Raw genomic sequence first — 17,456 nt, forward strand, 5'->3', positions numbered from 1 at the left:
AAACATACAAATAGGTACTACATTGTGTACATAAATAAATATATATATATATACATACATATATCATACATACGTACATATATTGTAAACATCTACAATGTTTATGTTTATGTAAAATATATATAAATTGACAATTTATTATGAACAAACAAGTTAACTTCAGTGAGAAAAATATGTTAAACTTGTGATCAATTGCTTCAGAAAAAAAAATACACTTCCAAGAATATATAAGAAAATAATTAAATAAGTAGTATTATAATAAGGTATTAAAATTATATTCATTCCATTATATATTTATTAATAAAAAAAAAAAAAAAAACAATAATTTAATATATTTTAGGCAACTTCCCAAATTTCTTAAAAAATAAATGCGCATACGCATATATACAAAAGAACCTCAAAAAGGAACAAGGATAAAGAAACAAGTACATAAATAAAAAAAAGTATATTTATTCAACGATAGTTTTAATAACGTGTTATCATACTATTCCCATTTATTTCCCTTTAAAAATTTTTTATTTTTTATTAACAAAATTCCACAAAAATATTCAAGTTAAAATGAGAAAAAAATAAGATAAAAATTGAACAAGACAACACATTTGCTTATACATATGTGTATATACATAAGATCAATAGTTAATATTATAATAACCATTTCTACTTTTTCGTTTCACAATTTAGTGAAAATAGAAATCTGTAACTTGGAACTTGTAATTTTTTTGCTTTTGAACTAAATGTGATGCATTAAAATAAAAGTGTTATTTGGACTTTATAAATAATTGAAATTAAGAATGACCCTATTTTTTATTTACTTATATATATATATATATATATATATATATTATATATACATGTATATCATACAGATATGCCTGCACGTAAACTGTTGCATTATATATTTTGTTAGAACCATTATTAATGGCTCATTAAAATTCCCCTTCAATTTTATATCATAATGCTTTTTTGGTACTGCAAAAAATATTATAAAAATTTATGTTTTAAAAACAAGAAAAAGGGGGAAGATACAATTCTGATGCATGTAATTAATCTTATAATATCTCATCATTCAGTGTTATTATTAAAAAATAAATCTCACAAAATATTTAATTCAAGGAAAATTTTCTTGTATTTTTCAATTAATATATGCCTCTAATTATAAAAAGGGGCGTTACAAAAGGACAAGACGTTAACTCTTCTAGCACATTATTTTTAATTCTTTAGCATGTCTGTTTTCATGTGAAGAATGCTCTTTTATATTTACAAAGACAACAACAAAACTTGCAATTGCACATTATGGTAAAGAAATTAATTCATTTTAAGTTTTGATCATTTTTTTCTCTCTGAAAAATAACAAAATAAGAATATATGAAATAGTTAACAAAAATGTGTATCCGTCACTTCGTATTTTATATTTCATTTAAACTTTTAATTCTTATATAGGTTTCTCCTTTTTGTGTTGTTATATTGCAGTTACAATTATATATATAATTTTAATTTTATTTTTTTATTTGCAAAACTGTTAACCCTATATTTTTTCGAACAATCTTCTCTTTAAATAGCTTGTGAATATAATGGCATGTTATGAATGTATGAATATTTGAACACTTTGTAGTCTTCTTAAAATTTTTTTTTTTTTTTTTTTTTTTTTTGTTGTTATTTTGCTATAATGAATAATAACACTATTTTGATAACAACAAATAGAAAATAATGCATCGTTTCAATTGCAATAAGTTTCCTGTTGGTAAAAATTTCAAAACTATTATATATAACTACCATATTTTTAAGAGAAAAATCAGTGATATTTGTGAAAGTAAAATAATTTCACTTAACAAAAGCAAAGAATATGACAAATTCAAAATTTATAGGAATAACATATATAATAACATATGTGAGAATCAAATTCTTCAAGGCGTAAAGGTCAGTATTTTATGAAAAATAAACAAGCAATCGAGTGTAAACGAACATATATATATATGTATGTGCATATGAATGTACCGTTGAGAACAATTAAAAAGTACTGATCAAATATGGCACACGATGTTTGCATTAGCACTATAGATTTCTACATAACCGGACAGTGCTATCTTTTTTTTTCCTTTTATCATAAAGGTTCCTGCATATATGTATGTGTTACATATATATATATATATATATATATATGCTTACATTCGGGTATTCCTCCAAACTAGGGCATCTGTTTATTCATGTACCCGTATAGTTGCACATATTCTGGTATAAATATTTTCTAATTGCAGGTGCATAAGCTCGATCCAGATGGATACGGAGAAATAGCTATTTACGCAACAAGACAAAATAATTTGTTTTTTTTAAAATTTTTTTTATTAATTCCCGATGAACAGGTTAATTTAAAAGTTTTGGACATAAATAAAAAGAAGAAAAAAATAACTTTTCAAATACTGTGCAAGACCAAAAAGAGTAAATATGAAATAATACCTCGCTGTGAGTATTTTTCTAATTGTGGAGGTTGTATGTACCAACATATTAATTATAACTTTGAACGACAATCAAAGAAAAATTTATTGATTAGCCTTTGCGAGAAATACAACATACATTTATTAGTTAGTAGCAAAGATTACTTACAAAATGATCACTACTTTTGTAAAATAGTAGAACAGAATGAAGGTGAATTATTGGACATTTCAAAAATAAAAAGAGAATACACAGGAAACGATTTGGAGGAAGAGGAGGGTCAGCACGAAGAATTGCGAAAAAATATTCAAGAAGAATTGTTAGTGCATCAATCTTATAAAAAAAAAGATTCAGTGGATATAGAAAATAAATTCCAAAATGAGGAAGCAATGAGTACCCATTACATTGGTCATACTGATGAGGGAAATTACAGCAAGAGCCATAACGATAATAGTGATGTCCACAAAAAACAAAGTATGTTTAACTCTGAAATAGAAAAAATAAACTTAGCAAAATTATACGAGATTATATATGCAGATGAATACCATTACAGAAACAAAACATCCATAAATTTCTCAGTCACTGATCATTTGTCAATAGGCTATTTTAAAAAACATAGTTATGAAATTTGTGATATAAACAAATGTTATATTCATGATGAACATATACAAAATGCATTTGTAGAAATTAAAAAAGAAATAAATGAGAATTTTAAAAAGAACAATATATATATTTTTAACAAAATAAATAATAATGGATATTTAAAAAGTGTGAGCATCAAATTAAGTATATATAATTCTGAAAAACAAATTTTAATAAACTTTACTGGCTACTCTATAGATGATAAAGCGAGGAAGCATCTGATAAATATAGCCAACAATTTAGCATTGAAAGATAAATCGATTAAAGGTGTTTTATATAATGTAGAAACGAATAAATTAAAACAAATAAAAAGTGAAACTGTCTTATATGGTCAAAATTATATTTATCATACTTTTGATAATTATACATATAAAGTAGGAGCTAATACTTTTTTTCAATCAAATAAATATTTAAATACATGTATTATTCAAATAATTTTTAAATTAATTAAAGTTTATAAAATAAATTCGAACAACTCCTGCGTGTTTGATCTATTTTGTGGTATTGGTTTCTATTCATTACCCCTCTCTAATCTATTTAGTCAAGTTATTTGCGTGGATTATTCAATGGATAATATAAATTGTTTAGAAGAAAACATCAACATAAATAATATAAGAAATATAAAGTGTTTCAATTTAGATTTATTTAACCTTCACAATTTAAAACAAATGAACTTGCATATAAGAAGATATATTATTAATCTAATAAAAAATAAAAAATATTCCTTCTATAGTGATTTGAAAAGGAAAATAAATTCTATCTACATATCAATGGACAGTAAAAATGAGGTCATAGAGAATTTTCAGGTTTAAGAATAGAGCAATCTGCTGTTACATAAATGTGTCCACATACGTATGTATATACATACATATATATATATATATACAAACATGTATTATATGGATACGAATGTGTAAGCAAAATGTGTTTTTATATAGTACATTCATGTTACTAAATTTTATAGAATATCCATTCGCCATATAAGAGTTTACCAAATTTTATCTATGACAATTTAATTCAATGGGATTCCAAAAAAGGAGCTGAAGATTTTTCCAGTAACTTAAATGAAGAGAACTCTCAAAAGTTTTGCAATGATAATAACAAAAATTTGGAGGCTATCAAACAGGAGACATTAGGTTCGAATGGCATAGACAAAGCTAAATGCTCCCCCAGTGGTAAGGAAAATAAAAGATGAGATATATGAAATGAATAAGTAAATAAATAAATAAACAAATAAATAAATAAACAAATAAATAAATAAACAAATAAATAAATAAACAAATAAATAAATAAACAAATAAATAAATGAATAATTGAACGATTAATACAATGCCTTTACATTTCTATGCTGATTTAATTTTCTTCAATGCTTATTCCTTCGTACCAGAATTTGTCATACCATTTCCCGACATTGTAATTATTAACCCTCCTCGAAAGGGGTGTGAAAAGGTAAAAACAAAAAAAAAAAAAAAAAAAAGAGAAAAAAGAACAAGAAATAAAATAAAATATGACAAAGTAAAAAAACAAAACAAACAAAATAAAGTAAAAATAAGGTAATATGTATGCGTTCATTTTACCCATATCACAGATATTTAGAAGATGGCTAAGAGGATTATGCTGCAGGTTTTTAATCTACATATCATGTAATCCATACAGTCAATTTAGGGACATTAATCATTTAATTAATTTGGGGTATATTCATTTATTATTTTACCTACTTTAGCGAAAAAAAGTTATATTGTCCATGGGAGTACGCACAAAGTTTTATTATATATATATGTACATATATATATTTAACTACTTTTTATCCCTTCAGATATGTGGTCAAAGAAATTATTCCACTAGACTCGTTCCCAAGAACGCAGCACATTGAATCAGTAGTTTTGTTAGAGTTTGATTTTAATAAGGTTTGCAAAAATGTTTTAAACAGAGAGTAATTCAAGAATACCTATATAAACATTCATAAATATACATACCTATGTCTATACATATCTGTGTTTTGTTTTATTTTATCTTATTCTATTTCTTTTATTTTTATTATTATTTTTTTTTTAATAGACGGTGGATAATGAAAAGAGACAAATAATGGAATTTGAATTAAGTGAAATTAAAAGTAATAAAAGAAAGAAGTATAAAAAAGGTTAAAATTTTATAAATTTTTAAGAAGTGTGCATACATAGGATTTAGACGCATGTACATTTATATGTATAAACATTTATATCATTGTACATTCACTTACATATATAAAAGTATATGATTATATACATATATACACTCACTTATACACATTAAGTGCAGTTTTATTGAATGAAGATTGTTTAATTGATACATGAAATAAATGTATTTTTCTACCGTTATTAAACAAAAAAAAAAAAAATAAAATAAAAAAAAACAGAAGTAACGTACACGGAAATTTTTTCTGTAAAAGCAGTTATACTTAAAATTTTAAGTATAAGTTTAATATATTCCTTTTTTACTTTTCTTTTGGTTTTGTCAATTTTCTTTTTCCATTTTGAATTTTACTTTTTTTCGTATAGCTTTTAAAATTAACGATAAAACTAGGGATTAATCATCAATTTCGACAACTAGTATACTTTCTATGTAACTCTTTTATGCTTTTCTTTTTTTTTTTTTTTTTTTTTTTTTTTTGCAAAAGTCACACCCTACTTCTTTTCTCAAAAAGTGCACCATTATTGTGAATGAAGAATATTCCCAAGTAGTTGCTTATTTGAGCACCCGTAAATATTTTTTATTGGCACTAGATTATCTTAACCCTCCTATATCTTTTCGTACTCTATTTTTCCTTCTAATTTCTTGGCTTCATTAATTTTCCTTGCGGCTTTATAAAAATCTTCCTCAATAACATAATCTCGCATAGCCCTAATTGCAAACATCCCAGCTTCTGTACATACATTTCTAAGGTCTGCCCCATTAAAACCATCACATAATCTACAAACAGATTCATAATCGATATCCCCTAGCTTTGTCATTTTATTTGCATGAATTTTTAAAATTTCAATCCTTGCCGTTTCATTAGGTAATGGAATTTCAATTTTTCGATCCAATCTACCAGGTCTGATTAAAGCTGGATCTAAGACATCTGGTCTATTAGTAGCCATAATAATTTTCACATTTCCTAATTCTTCAAAACCATCTAAATGATTTAATAATTCCATGAGTGTTCTTTGAATTTCTCTGTCTGCAGAAGTTCCTTGAGAAAATCTTCTACCCCCTATGGCATCAATTTCATCCATAAAAATAATACATGGTTGATGTTCTTTTGCATATGTAAACATTTCTCTAATAATTCTAGCACTTTCACCAATATACTTATCGACAATTGCTGAAACAACAATTCTCATAAAATTACAATTAATGTTAGATGCCATAGCTCTAGCTAATAATGTTTTTCCAGTACCCGGAGGTCCATATAATAATACTCCCTTTGGAGTTTTGATCCCTACTCTTTTAAATAAAAATGGATTAAGTATTGGTAATTCTACTACTTCTCTCATTTGTCTTATTTGCTCACTTAACCCTCCTATTTGATTATAATTAACTTTATTTTTACTATTTTCACTTTTATCTATGTCACTTATCATATTAAATACTAAAGGATCTACTTCACAAGGCAATCTTTTCATTACTGTTAAGGTAGTCATATCTAATGATACTCTTGTACCGATTACTAATTTGCTTTTATTAATTTTAGATTTACACCCTACTACATATCTCGGTCCACTTGATGCCTTTACAATAAACTTTTCGTCTTCTAATTGTTTTAATACTTGTCCTATTATTTGACCTACACTTTGTAAGGCTTTTAAATTATCTTCCGTTTTTTCATACTTTTTATTCAACTCTTTTATATCTAGTCTTAATTTTTTTATTTTACTTTCAACTTCTCGGTGTTCTATTACTTTCTTTACGTATAACTTGATGCTTTCCTTATTATCCATCCTGACTGCGAACATAAATAAAATAAGTAGGCGGAAAAAATGTAGGTATAAGTTAGCACCTTATTATTGCAACACTGTGATCCTGCAATCACATATACATTCCTAAAATGATTATGTCCCATACGTACATATATACATGTGTATACATACATATAAGCATACATAGATACATATATATAAGCATACATAGATACATACATATATGCATACATTGATACATACATATGTGCACATATGTTTATTTCTTAACCTCATAACTCTCCGTAAGTGCCTCTTAATGTGCTTCGCTTTCTTCTTACACTCTGCGTGCCCCTTATGACGTATGAACGAATAAATTGTATCCAAAATGCTTTCTCTATCTTATTATATTGGCTTTTTCTCCTAATGTTATTTTATCCCTTTTCTGTTTTTATATTTTATTTTTCTTTGTTCTATTATACCACCTTATTATTTGCTCTGTTCGTTCTTTTATCTCATATTATTATTTTGTTAATTTTGTTATTCTTTTATCTGTTTTGTAATTAATTACCTAATTTATTATTACCTATATTATTATTATTTTTTTTTTTTTTTATTGGGTTTTCTATTTTCTGTAACTACTAAAATGTACAAAAAAAAAAAAAAAAAAAAAAAAGAAACACAAATCCACCAATTAAATGTTATACACAATTATTGAAGTTTATGTAATATATTATGTTACTTTTTTTATCCATAATAAAAAAAAAAAAAAAAAACACACATACTGATACATTAAAAAGAATACAGCATATTAATACTTAATTTAAAAGAATTATATCACTATTCTTTTATATGAAATTTATTTAAAATGTACTATTTTTTTTTTTTCTTTTTTTATTATTTAAATTCACAGTGAACACTATTTAAGTTTTTTATTTTTTCACTTTTTTATGTTTTTGCTTCTTTTTTTTTTTTAATTTTTAACTATTTTATTTTTTTTTTATTTCTCCTTATTACATATACACTTTTTATTTGTACGAAATGATATATATCATTTCTGATTGCTAAGTTATGAAGTCGGGTATTTATTTATTTTTTTTTTTTACTAGTGTTAAATGGGGAAAGAAGATTTTTTTACAAATGGAACAATCTATTTTTTCAATTTTTTTTTTTATATGTATTATAAAATAATAGTTAATTTCCTGTATTTTTATATTTTTCCCAAAACAGTTTTTAATTAGAAATCCGTAAAAGGGGAAAAAACTTATTTATCTATAAAAAAAAAAAAATAAATCATGAAAGATTAAAGAGTTGTTATTAAATAATTAATCTTGTTTGTTTTCACAAATTATTGTTCCCCGTATTTTTCCTCATGTGAATTATTTGGAGTATATTAGATCATTTATTTTGCACACACTACACTTAAATCGCATTTTTTGTGAAATTCGTAAAGGTAAAACCAAAATAGACAACTAACGAAAATGTAATAAAATTGTAAAATCGTAAATGTAACTCAATAACGAAGCTTTTAATGTAACTTTACTCACAAGTTAACATATTCATGCGGTTATACGCGTTCTTATATATATATAAGCACACCCTACGCATTTACACATACCTGCTTATCACTTTCTCAACATGATGGTGAAACTCTTAGCAAAATTTTATAAAGGAATAAAGCTGTTTGCGAGAATTCTAAAAAGAGCACAAATTTAAGATACATGTCAATAAAAAAAATTTTGCGAAAAAGTATTGCACTCTTTTACATTGTTTATACTGAACAATGTATTTTAATTATATGTTGAGTACTGAATTGGGTAGTTCCTCTTTTTTTTTTTTTTCTTTTTTAATTTTATTTTATTCAAATTTTTAAAATACAGTAAACGTATTTTACAAGCGTTAATAAAAATACATTTTGAGGAAACTCTTGAAAAATGTGAAAAATAGGAATTTATCTCTTATTTTTATCTTATGTATAAAAGATATAGTTAGGAAGGACTATAAAATAATATATTTTCTTTCTGATCAACATATAAGGACTGGGTAAGGTTTCGTAGGTATGTAGTTCCAGCTTTTCTTTTGTTTTTTTCGTCATTGTTTTGTTTTATTTTTACACTATTCTTTTATCTGTCGAGTATTAAATACGCAGTAATGAATATAGGAAAGCTAAAAATAATTTTTCCTATTTTCCCCTTACTACACTTGTTACATCTTGATAATGTTAAAATTTTTAAATGACAAGGAAATTATTCAAAGTATTATTCCTTGTCGGAACGATCAAAGGGCCCCTTAGACTTGCTTTGAATATAACATAATAAAAACAAAAGAACTATTCGATAGTAATTCTTTCATAATGGATGTAGAAAACTCAGAGCAGTATTCATTAAAATATGATAAAATAAAAACTTTTGCTTTAGACATGCTTATTTAGTTGAATGTCTGTCACACGCTAAAAATGCGGCATTAAATTTTAAAAGCAGATCAGAAATTAAAGAAAATAAAAAAGACTTTTTTTAATGAAAATTATAAAGAATAAAGAAATAACTTATGGTAAAATTTAATTTTTCAAGTTAAAAATATCAAATTAGGAAAATATAAAAGTGGTATCAAACAACAAAACTGAAAAACTGCATAAACATTTAAGTTATTATTATATTTATTATGGAAGTCCCTGAACAGCTAGAATTATTTGTTAATAGTTCTTCCTGTAAATGAAAACGGTAAGTTCATAAATATAGTTTTTCTTTTTCTCCCTGAAAATGTGAATCACGTTATCAAGCTTAAAGGCTCTCTTCAAAATTTCCTTGTTTATTACATAAACAAGGTTAAGAAGTTCTATATAATTATTATTAACGTATGGTATATATAACGCATTATTATGTATATTCCTCATTACATCTTTACAATTTTATATACGTTGATATAAAGGTCAATAATTTTTATTGAAAGAGATGTAATATAAATACGAAACATATTTTTATAAATTCCTGTGTTTATATAACTTAAGAATATCGGCCGTAACAAGCAATATTAATAAGGACAAATTTTACTCGTACAAACTTAACGTCGGTTGTTACAGTAATAGTACAAAAAATTTAAATAATATTTTCTAGGTAAATGTTCTAGGAGACTCTTTAAATTTTCCTAAAAATGCAATGGTCAATGGCATTACACATACTAATTTTATTATTCCCTCATTACACATGAGCATTTATAGATATAAGGTATTTACTCATGTTAGCAAGTTTTGAAACTTGTTAGCTTTCACAGCAATAACACGAACAACTATAATAATATCCCTTTTAGTAACATCACTATAAGTAATCAAGAGGTAGTAAATAAATATAACGCAGGTAACTTAATTGAGTGTATGTACCAATTTTTCTATTACCACTACATAGAGAAATGGAAATTCTTGCAGATAGCATATTCCAATAGGCTCAAGGAAATGGTGGAAAAAAGGATGGAAAGAATAAAAGAAGAAAAAGAAATAGCTATATGATGGATAAATAATAGTCATGATAGCAATTTAAAAATATATTAATATAACGATACTATTATTTAGTTCCATTAAATATTTAATATAAAGAAATTTTTATAGTTAAAATCTTTTTTCATCAACGAATAAAAAAAAATTGTACAATTTTTTGAGAGATGAATAAAAATGTGTTTCCTATTTAAAAGGTGTTTACATTGAATATATGTATATATATGAGGTGTATAAAGATAATATAACTATTGTTAAAATTTTAAGATATAAAAAAATAAATGTAATACGTTACTTCTTTTACATGTACCAAGAGTTGCAGAATAACCTAGCAAATGGCTTTTCCTTTGTTGTCTTTTTGGGTAATGCCAATAGGGACGAAAATAGCATATGCTTTTTTGAAAATAACAAATACTCATATACCGAAGTGATCTTTTTAAAAATTAAAATAAAATAAAATATTGAAAAAGAACACAGTTTAAATTAAGATAAAGAAAAATTTTCTTTGAACAAAAGTATAACATAAATTACGAAAAAAAGTTAAATTTTTCTTTTTTAAAATTTGCTATAACAGCATGTGGAAAAATGAACCATACGAATATTTTCTAGATGAAATAAAATATTATAATTCTGTTTCAATCAATCTAGTGCACTTATTGAAGTAGAGAAATAAAAGTTATTATATATATACAGAATTATTTTGTCAAGTGCTTAAGTGATATTATATTCCTTTATAATATAGAAAAAGAACAATGTTCAAGGGAGGTACACCGCGAATTATTAGACACATCTAACTATTCTTTAGACAGTAGAAAAAAGAGTAAAAAAAAAAAAAAAGAAAATTATAGAATAATCATTGTTAAGTATTAACATAAGAAAAACTCAACGTGCTTTAGTTTTATAAACAAAACGTCCTATGTATCCTTTTCCATAGGTGAAATAAGAAATAGGCGAACGTTGCAATATCTTTAATCCTTTCCTTCTAGCAATAATGCGAGTGGCCACGAAAAAAGGGAGGATTATAATGAAGAAACTAAACAAGTCCAACAAAAATAAAATATCATTTAAAAAGATTAATTTAAACATTAACCTTTTATTTATTATGTACAAAAAAAAAAAAAAAAAAAAAAAATTATAAGAGAAATAGCAATACAAAGCGTGAAATTTTATATACATTCGTTTGTCATGATAAAATTTTTATATGAGTATATTATACAAATATAAAAATATATGAAAAGTAAAACTAAAAAAAAAATTAAATAAAGGTAACATAAAAGTACCCCCTAAATTTTAGAGAATTTGAGCTTTCTTGAATAATAGATATATTTCAAAAATATACCATGTTATATAAGGAAGAAAATAATAATACTTATGATTATAACATAACATAAATTTTGATGTGTACAAAGTTTATGAAACACAAGAAGACATTGGCGATTTATTTCACAGCATATCTCTCTTTATAAAAAGCGAGATACGAAAAATGAACACTGGATTGAGCAGCGATAGAGGTAATATCATTAATAAGCATAACAGTGCTAACAGCAGTACAAATAGTAGCACTAATAGCAGTAGTAATAGTAATACTAACAGCAGTACAAATAGTAATACTAACAGCAGTACAAATAGTAATACTAACAGCAGTAGTAATAGCAATACTAACAGCAGTAATAATAGAAGTACTAACAGCAGTAATAATAGCAGTACTAACAGAAGTAATAATAGCAGTACTAACAGAAGTAATAATAGCAGTACTAACAGAAGTAATAATAGCAGTACTAACAGAAGTAATAATAGCTGTAATAATTACAGTACTAAATGCAATAGGGAGAGAAATATGAAGAGCAATACCATCATCTCAGTGCAGACAAATGAGAAGGAAAACCTAAACAAGCGTATATGCAATAACTACTCAAAAATTTTGAATCACACAGATTTGGAAAAAAATATTAAAGAAAAGAAATCATTTAGAAAAAGATTGAAAAAAGAAAAAAAACAAAGATACACAAAATTTTACAAAAATGTCATGAAAATGAGGAGGATATACAAGAAAATCTCTCTTTTACTTTCCATTTTTTTTATTAATAAAATACTTAAAAATTATAAAAAAAATAATGTAGAACAACACAGGGATTATTGGAATACTTGTCTTTTGAATGAGCTAATGAATTTATTTAAATAATTTATTAATCCTATACAAAATATACTTTTATAACATACACACAATAAAAATACACGTTTTAAACATTGCGAAGTATTCCTTATTTGATAAAAAAAAAAAAAAAAAAAAAAAAAAAAACAAATAAATAAATATAGAAAAAAAAGTAAAAGTAAATGTAAAAATAAAAGTAAAAAAAATAAATAAATAACAGTCGTAGTGAAGATAATCCAAACTTCAATTTTTCCCATAAAACTATTTCACACAATTTTCTTAATCTGCAAAGCGACTTTTGAGTACGTCCTACTTTTCTTCTATATGAAATATTTATCATCTAAACCGATTTTTGTTTTTTGTGATCTTGAAGAAATTGAAATCTTCTTACAAAATGACAAAAAAGCGAATAAAGAAGAAGAAGATAAAGAAAAAAAAAAAAAGACATGCCCCGGAATAAGCGAATTATGGAATAGCACGTGTATCGTAGAAAACTCACTCATACCCAAGGCAAATGATTCTAACGAAGTGGAAAAAATAGAATGTTGTAAATTATTGCCATGTTATATAGAAATAATAAATAGTGATTTACTTTTATACTTCTTCGACAACTATAGTAATAAAATATGCTGGAAGATCAACAAAGGAAAATATTCTCTGGAAACAGAAAAAATGGTAAGCAATGAACATGCACAACACGAAAGGAGGACAGATAAAAACAAAATGAAAAAGCAAAAACAACTCAACCATAAAGTGAGACATGAAGATCATATCACACATGATAACGAGCAAGAGGAAACTCTGTGTACTGTTATTAGTACAAATGAAAATGGGGATATATCATGTTCCTCATTTAATAACGACCTCCACATAAGTCAACCTAAAAAAATGATAAAAAAAAGAAAAAAGAAAAGAAAAAAATCTTTCGAAAACTACGCTTTATTAGAAGATGAGGGTAAAGACAATGAACTTAATAAAAGTTATTTAAAAAATGATATAAACTGTTTTTTAAAGTTTGTTCACTTTTTCTCTTACTCTTTTCGCAATATGAAAGATGACTTAAAAAGAAATACATGTTTCTTCTTTATGTGTAATGAAGAAGAAGAGGAATACGGGTTAAACAACAGCCATTTAAGATATATTAACTTGTTCATAAAAATAAATCCGTCCTTCCTTTCTCTGTTAAGAAATAGAATAACTATAAACGACAATATATGCTATAACCTAAGTAAAACAAATAAATATTTAATTTGTGAAAGAATGAAAGAAGTATCTTTAAACTTTTTTCAAATATTTGAAGGGGACGAAAAAATTACAGGAGAAATGTGCAACTTAATTTTACAGAACGAATGTAGTACTCCTGGAACATTCCAGAATGAAAAAAACAAAATTCAAATTTATTCTGAACATTCAAATATATTACCTAATATGGAAAATGAAACAGCAAATTTAAACACACTTTTAGAAAGCCCATACATGAACAACAACGAATTTGAAGATGATACTACTACGTGGTATGAACTAAAATTATTTACATACACTTTTCACAAAAAAAGAGTAGAAAAATTAATGAAAAATTATAAAAAATGTATGGAACTGGAAAATGAAAGCGCCTATGAAGATTCTGAAATGTTTGAATATCAGAAGGATGAAGAGGATATGACGACCCTTGATACAGGGTTAAATTATAAAATAAATAAAGACCAATATACGCATAAAAATAAAAGTACTGTAAATGAAGTATGGCGTTATGATCCAAATGAAAAACTTTCAGAGAAAGAATGTAATAAAGGGGAAGGGGAACAAAGCACGATATCTTATTTGTTAAGTAGCATAGAAAAATTGAGGTCCACTACTTTTTTAAAGAGAAAATTCATGGAAGACCCTACACAGATTAAATATAAAGAATTAATATTTTATGATAAGAACAAAGAATTCTTTTGTAAATATGTCGGTAATATGAAAGATAGATTATATAATGGAAAGGGGAAATTATATGATAAATTTAATAGTTTAATATATGATGGAGATTGGTTAAATGCAGAAAGAAACGGAAAAGGAAAATTACTTTTCAAACATTTCAATATTTGGTATTTATATGAAGGAGAATTTATGAATGATGAAATTGTAGATAAGGGAATAATATCATTGATTGATAAAGAATATGTAAAAAGAATACAGACAAATAAAATTAATAAATTGTGTCCCCTACTAATTAAAGCTAATTTTGGTAGGAAGAAAAAGTTAAATGATAAGGATCAGAAACAAAATCTCAGCAAGCAAATTATGAATCAAATAGAAAAAACAGCTATGCAAGATTACAGTTCTACTAATAATGTGGATTTCTGGCCACAAGATATTGTCGATATTTATTTTCCTTATTTAAAAAAATGGAACATTTACTCCTTTTATTGTTCAAGCAATATAGAAAATATCAAAAAGAAGAAGGATATTTTTGAGTCAAACGAAAATAATTTTAGGAATTTAATTGGTTATCCCTCTTATAATCTTTCATATGAGTCTAAATTCTCCAGTTCTCTAGCGGCTAATGTGATAGAAGGTGACCAAAACATTTACGCACCCCTGGCGAGTAATGCTTCTTACGGAAAAGGCGAATTAGGCATCGAAAGTAGTAAACAGCAAGATGAACAGAATGATGAACAACAGGACGGACAGATAGATGGCCAACAAGATGACCTTCCAAATGATGAAGCCACCAAAAGTAATAGCAACTCTAAGTGGACATTTCCAATAAATGGATTCACGAAAAAAAAAGAAAAACAGGAAAACCTTAACGAAGACCTTGTGTATAAACATGATAAAACAAACATATTACACGAACGATTTTTCGAGTATATGAAAATGAAAAATGAACAGAAATTGTATTTCCCTTTGTTGAGTAAAAATATTGGGTTAACAAAAATAATTTACGCGGACAAAAGTGAGTATTTTGGGCCAATAAATAATAGAGGACAACCAAACACAAATGAACAATTTCCTAAGGCATTTTTTAACAATGAAAAATTTTTCTACAAAGGAGAAATGAAGAATTTTCTTCCTCATGGATACGGCATATTTAAAAATAAAGATGAGAATAAAAATACGTACTTGGGCTTTTGGAAAAATGGCTACAGAGAAGGTAATGGAAGTCTCAATTTAAAAAATAGGAAATATATTGTTCAAGGAAATTTTGTAAAGGATAGAATACATGACAAGATTAATATATATATTAAGGATGAAAAAATATCTAAACTACATTTGTCTAATATAAATAAAAGTTCACAAAAAATCAAAATATTTTTTAGAAATGGATATATTTTTTATGGCTATTTTTCCCAAAATTATGAGAGAAATGGAATAGGAATATTAATTGATAGTAATAATAAAATTTTATATCATGGGTATTATAAAAATGATGTAATCGATAAATTCTGTTACATTTTAAGACACAAAGATAACACAATTTACTGTGGAAATTTACAACAAGGTTTTAAAAAAGGATTTGGAAAATTATATTATGAAGAAAAATTACAATTTAATGAAGGAAATGAAAACGAATTTAACTTAAGTTTATCTAATGCAAAAATATTAGCAAGAAAGTTAGAGGCATATGATGGTGTCGACATTAACTCAGACATACCATTAAAATTTTCATTTGATTCTAACCATGTTATATACATTGGTTATTGGGATAAAAATGCATTTTCTCATTTTGGTTCATGTAATTTAAAAAATGGTATTTATAAAGGTGATATTAAAGATTCAAAAAAAGACGGATTGGGTATATATATATATAAAAAAAAAAAATCGTATAAAAATAAAAATAGGTATGTTTTGTCCTATTTTAAAAAGGATAAAATACAAGATATGGGAAAATATTATAGTGAGTATGATAAAATGAAGGTGTATCCTTTTGAAAAAGAGCAAATTAAACATAAATCAACTGCATGCGATAAATGTTTTAATAAGGAAAATTTACAATGTGATATTTTAAAGACGGACAAGTTATACATAAATCAGGAACTTGATTCTTATATAACTATCCCCTTAAGAGATCTATTATCAAATATTATGAACGAGCTTTTTGATAAATCAACAAGTTTCACAAACTATTTACATAGACCTTTTCACTTTGACTTAAATTATTTCTTGAAGAAGTAACGCGCTATTCGACCTAAGACATTTGGTTGACTTTTTATTTATGTCGCTCGCCGTTTACTATTTAGCACTCACCGATCACCACTCCAATTCATTATTTTGCTATATACGTTTGTCCTTTTTTTATGCCGCCATTTTTCATATATTTGTGATTCTGAACACATTTTATAAGTATCATTTAAAAAAGCACTTCTTTGCAACATCTATATTATAATCGTCATTTCGTATGTAAGCAGTTGTATGACCTGCGCAAATAATACGAATGCGATAAGTTCTTTAATGCTCATCATAAGCAGTATATAAATATAAGTTTCCTCTTTTTTGTTATTACATTTTATTTATAAACTCACATCGTAAAATAAACCTTTTTATTTTGGCTTCTTTTAAATAGCGCAATAATATAGGTGTATACATGTGTATATGTATATGTGCACCAATTTCAGCACCTTTAAAATAATATATTTGAAAAAAAGTGGAATAAGAGTTAAAAATTCAAAAACAAAAAAAGCAAAAAATATATAAAATAAAAAGAAAAAAATATTTATAAAATGCTAAAAAATATACAAAATGGAGTGAAATGATGCACTAACATTCTTAAATGTGCACGTAATCACGTTCTTATTTTTATATTTAATATCAAACTCGTGATTCCTTTTTAATATTTCGACAG

At 25.4% G+C, this 17,456-nt stretch overlaps 2 protein-coding genes and 1 pseudogene across 2 annotated transcripts, besides 1 other annotated feature; 2 read left to right on the plus strand and 1 right to left on the minus strand.

Annotated features, from left to right (window-relative positions):
* Window positions 1–1,707: 1,707 nt before the first annotated feature.
* On the plus strand, window positions 1,708–5,217 carry PmUG01_14023000 (SAM dependent methyltransferase, putative; the record flags this gene model as incomplete). The annotated part of the gene is made up of 7 exons (XM_029007776.1): window positions 1,708–1,917; window positions 2,256–3,878; window positions 4,037–4,247; window positions 4,460–4,521; window positions 4,661–4,764; window positions 4,889–4,979; window positions 5,131–5,217. 7 exons carry the CDS (start codon window positions 1,708–1,710, stop codon window positions 5,215–5,217), a joined length of 2,388 nt encoding a protein of 795 aa, XP_028864132.1.
* A 632-nt stretch (window positions 5,218–5,849) lies between these two features.
* Window positions 5,850–7,031, minus strand: RPT4 (26S protease regulatory subunit 10B, putative; the record flags this gene model as incomplete). The annotated part of the gene is made up of 1 exon (XM_029007778.1): window positions 5,850–7,031. The coding sequence occupies one exon, from the start codon at window positions 7,029–7,031 to the stop codon at window positions 5,850–5,852; it is 1,182 nt and encodes a 393-aa protein (XP_028864133.1).
* Window positions 7,032–10,540: 3,509 nt separating this feature from the next.
* On the plus strand, window positions 10,541–16,793 carry PmUG01_14023200 (annotated as a pseudogene).
* Window positions 10,541–16,793: a sequence feature (MORN repeat protein, putative, pseudogene).
* Window positions 16,794–17,456: the final 663 nt, after the last annotated feature.

This window comes from Plasmodium malariae (genome assembly GCF_900090045.1).
Source record: "Plasmodium malariae genome assembly, chromosome: 14".
Classification (NCBI taxonomy): domain Eukaryota; phylum Apicomplexa; class Aconoidasida; order Haemosporida; family Plasmodiidae; genus Plasmodium; species Plasmodium malariae.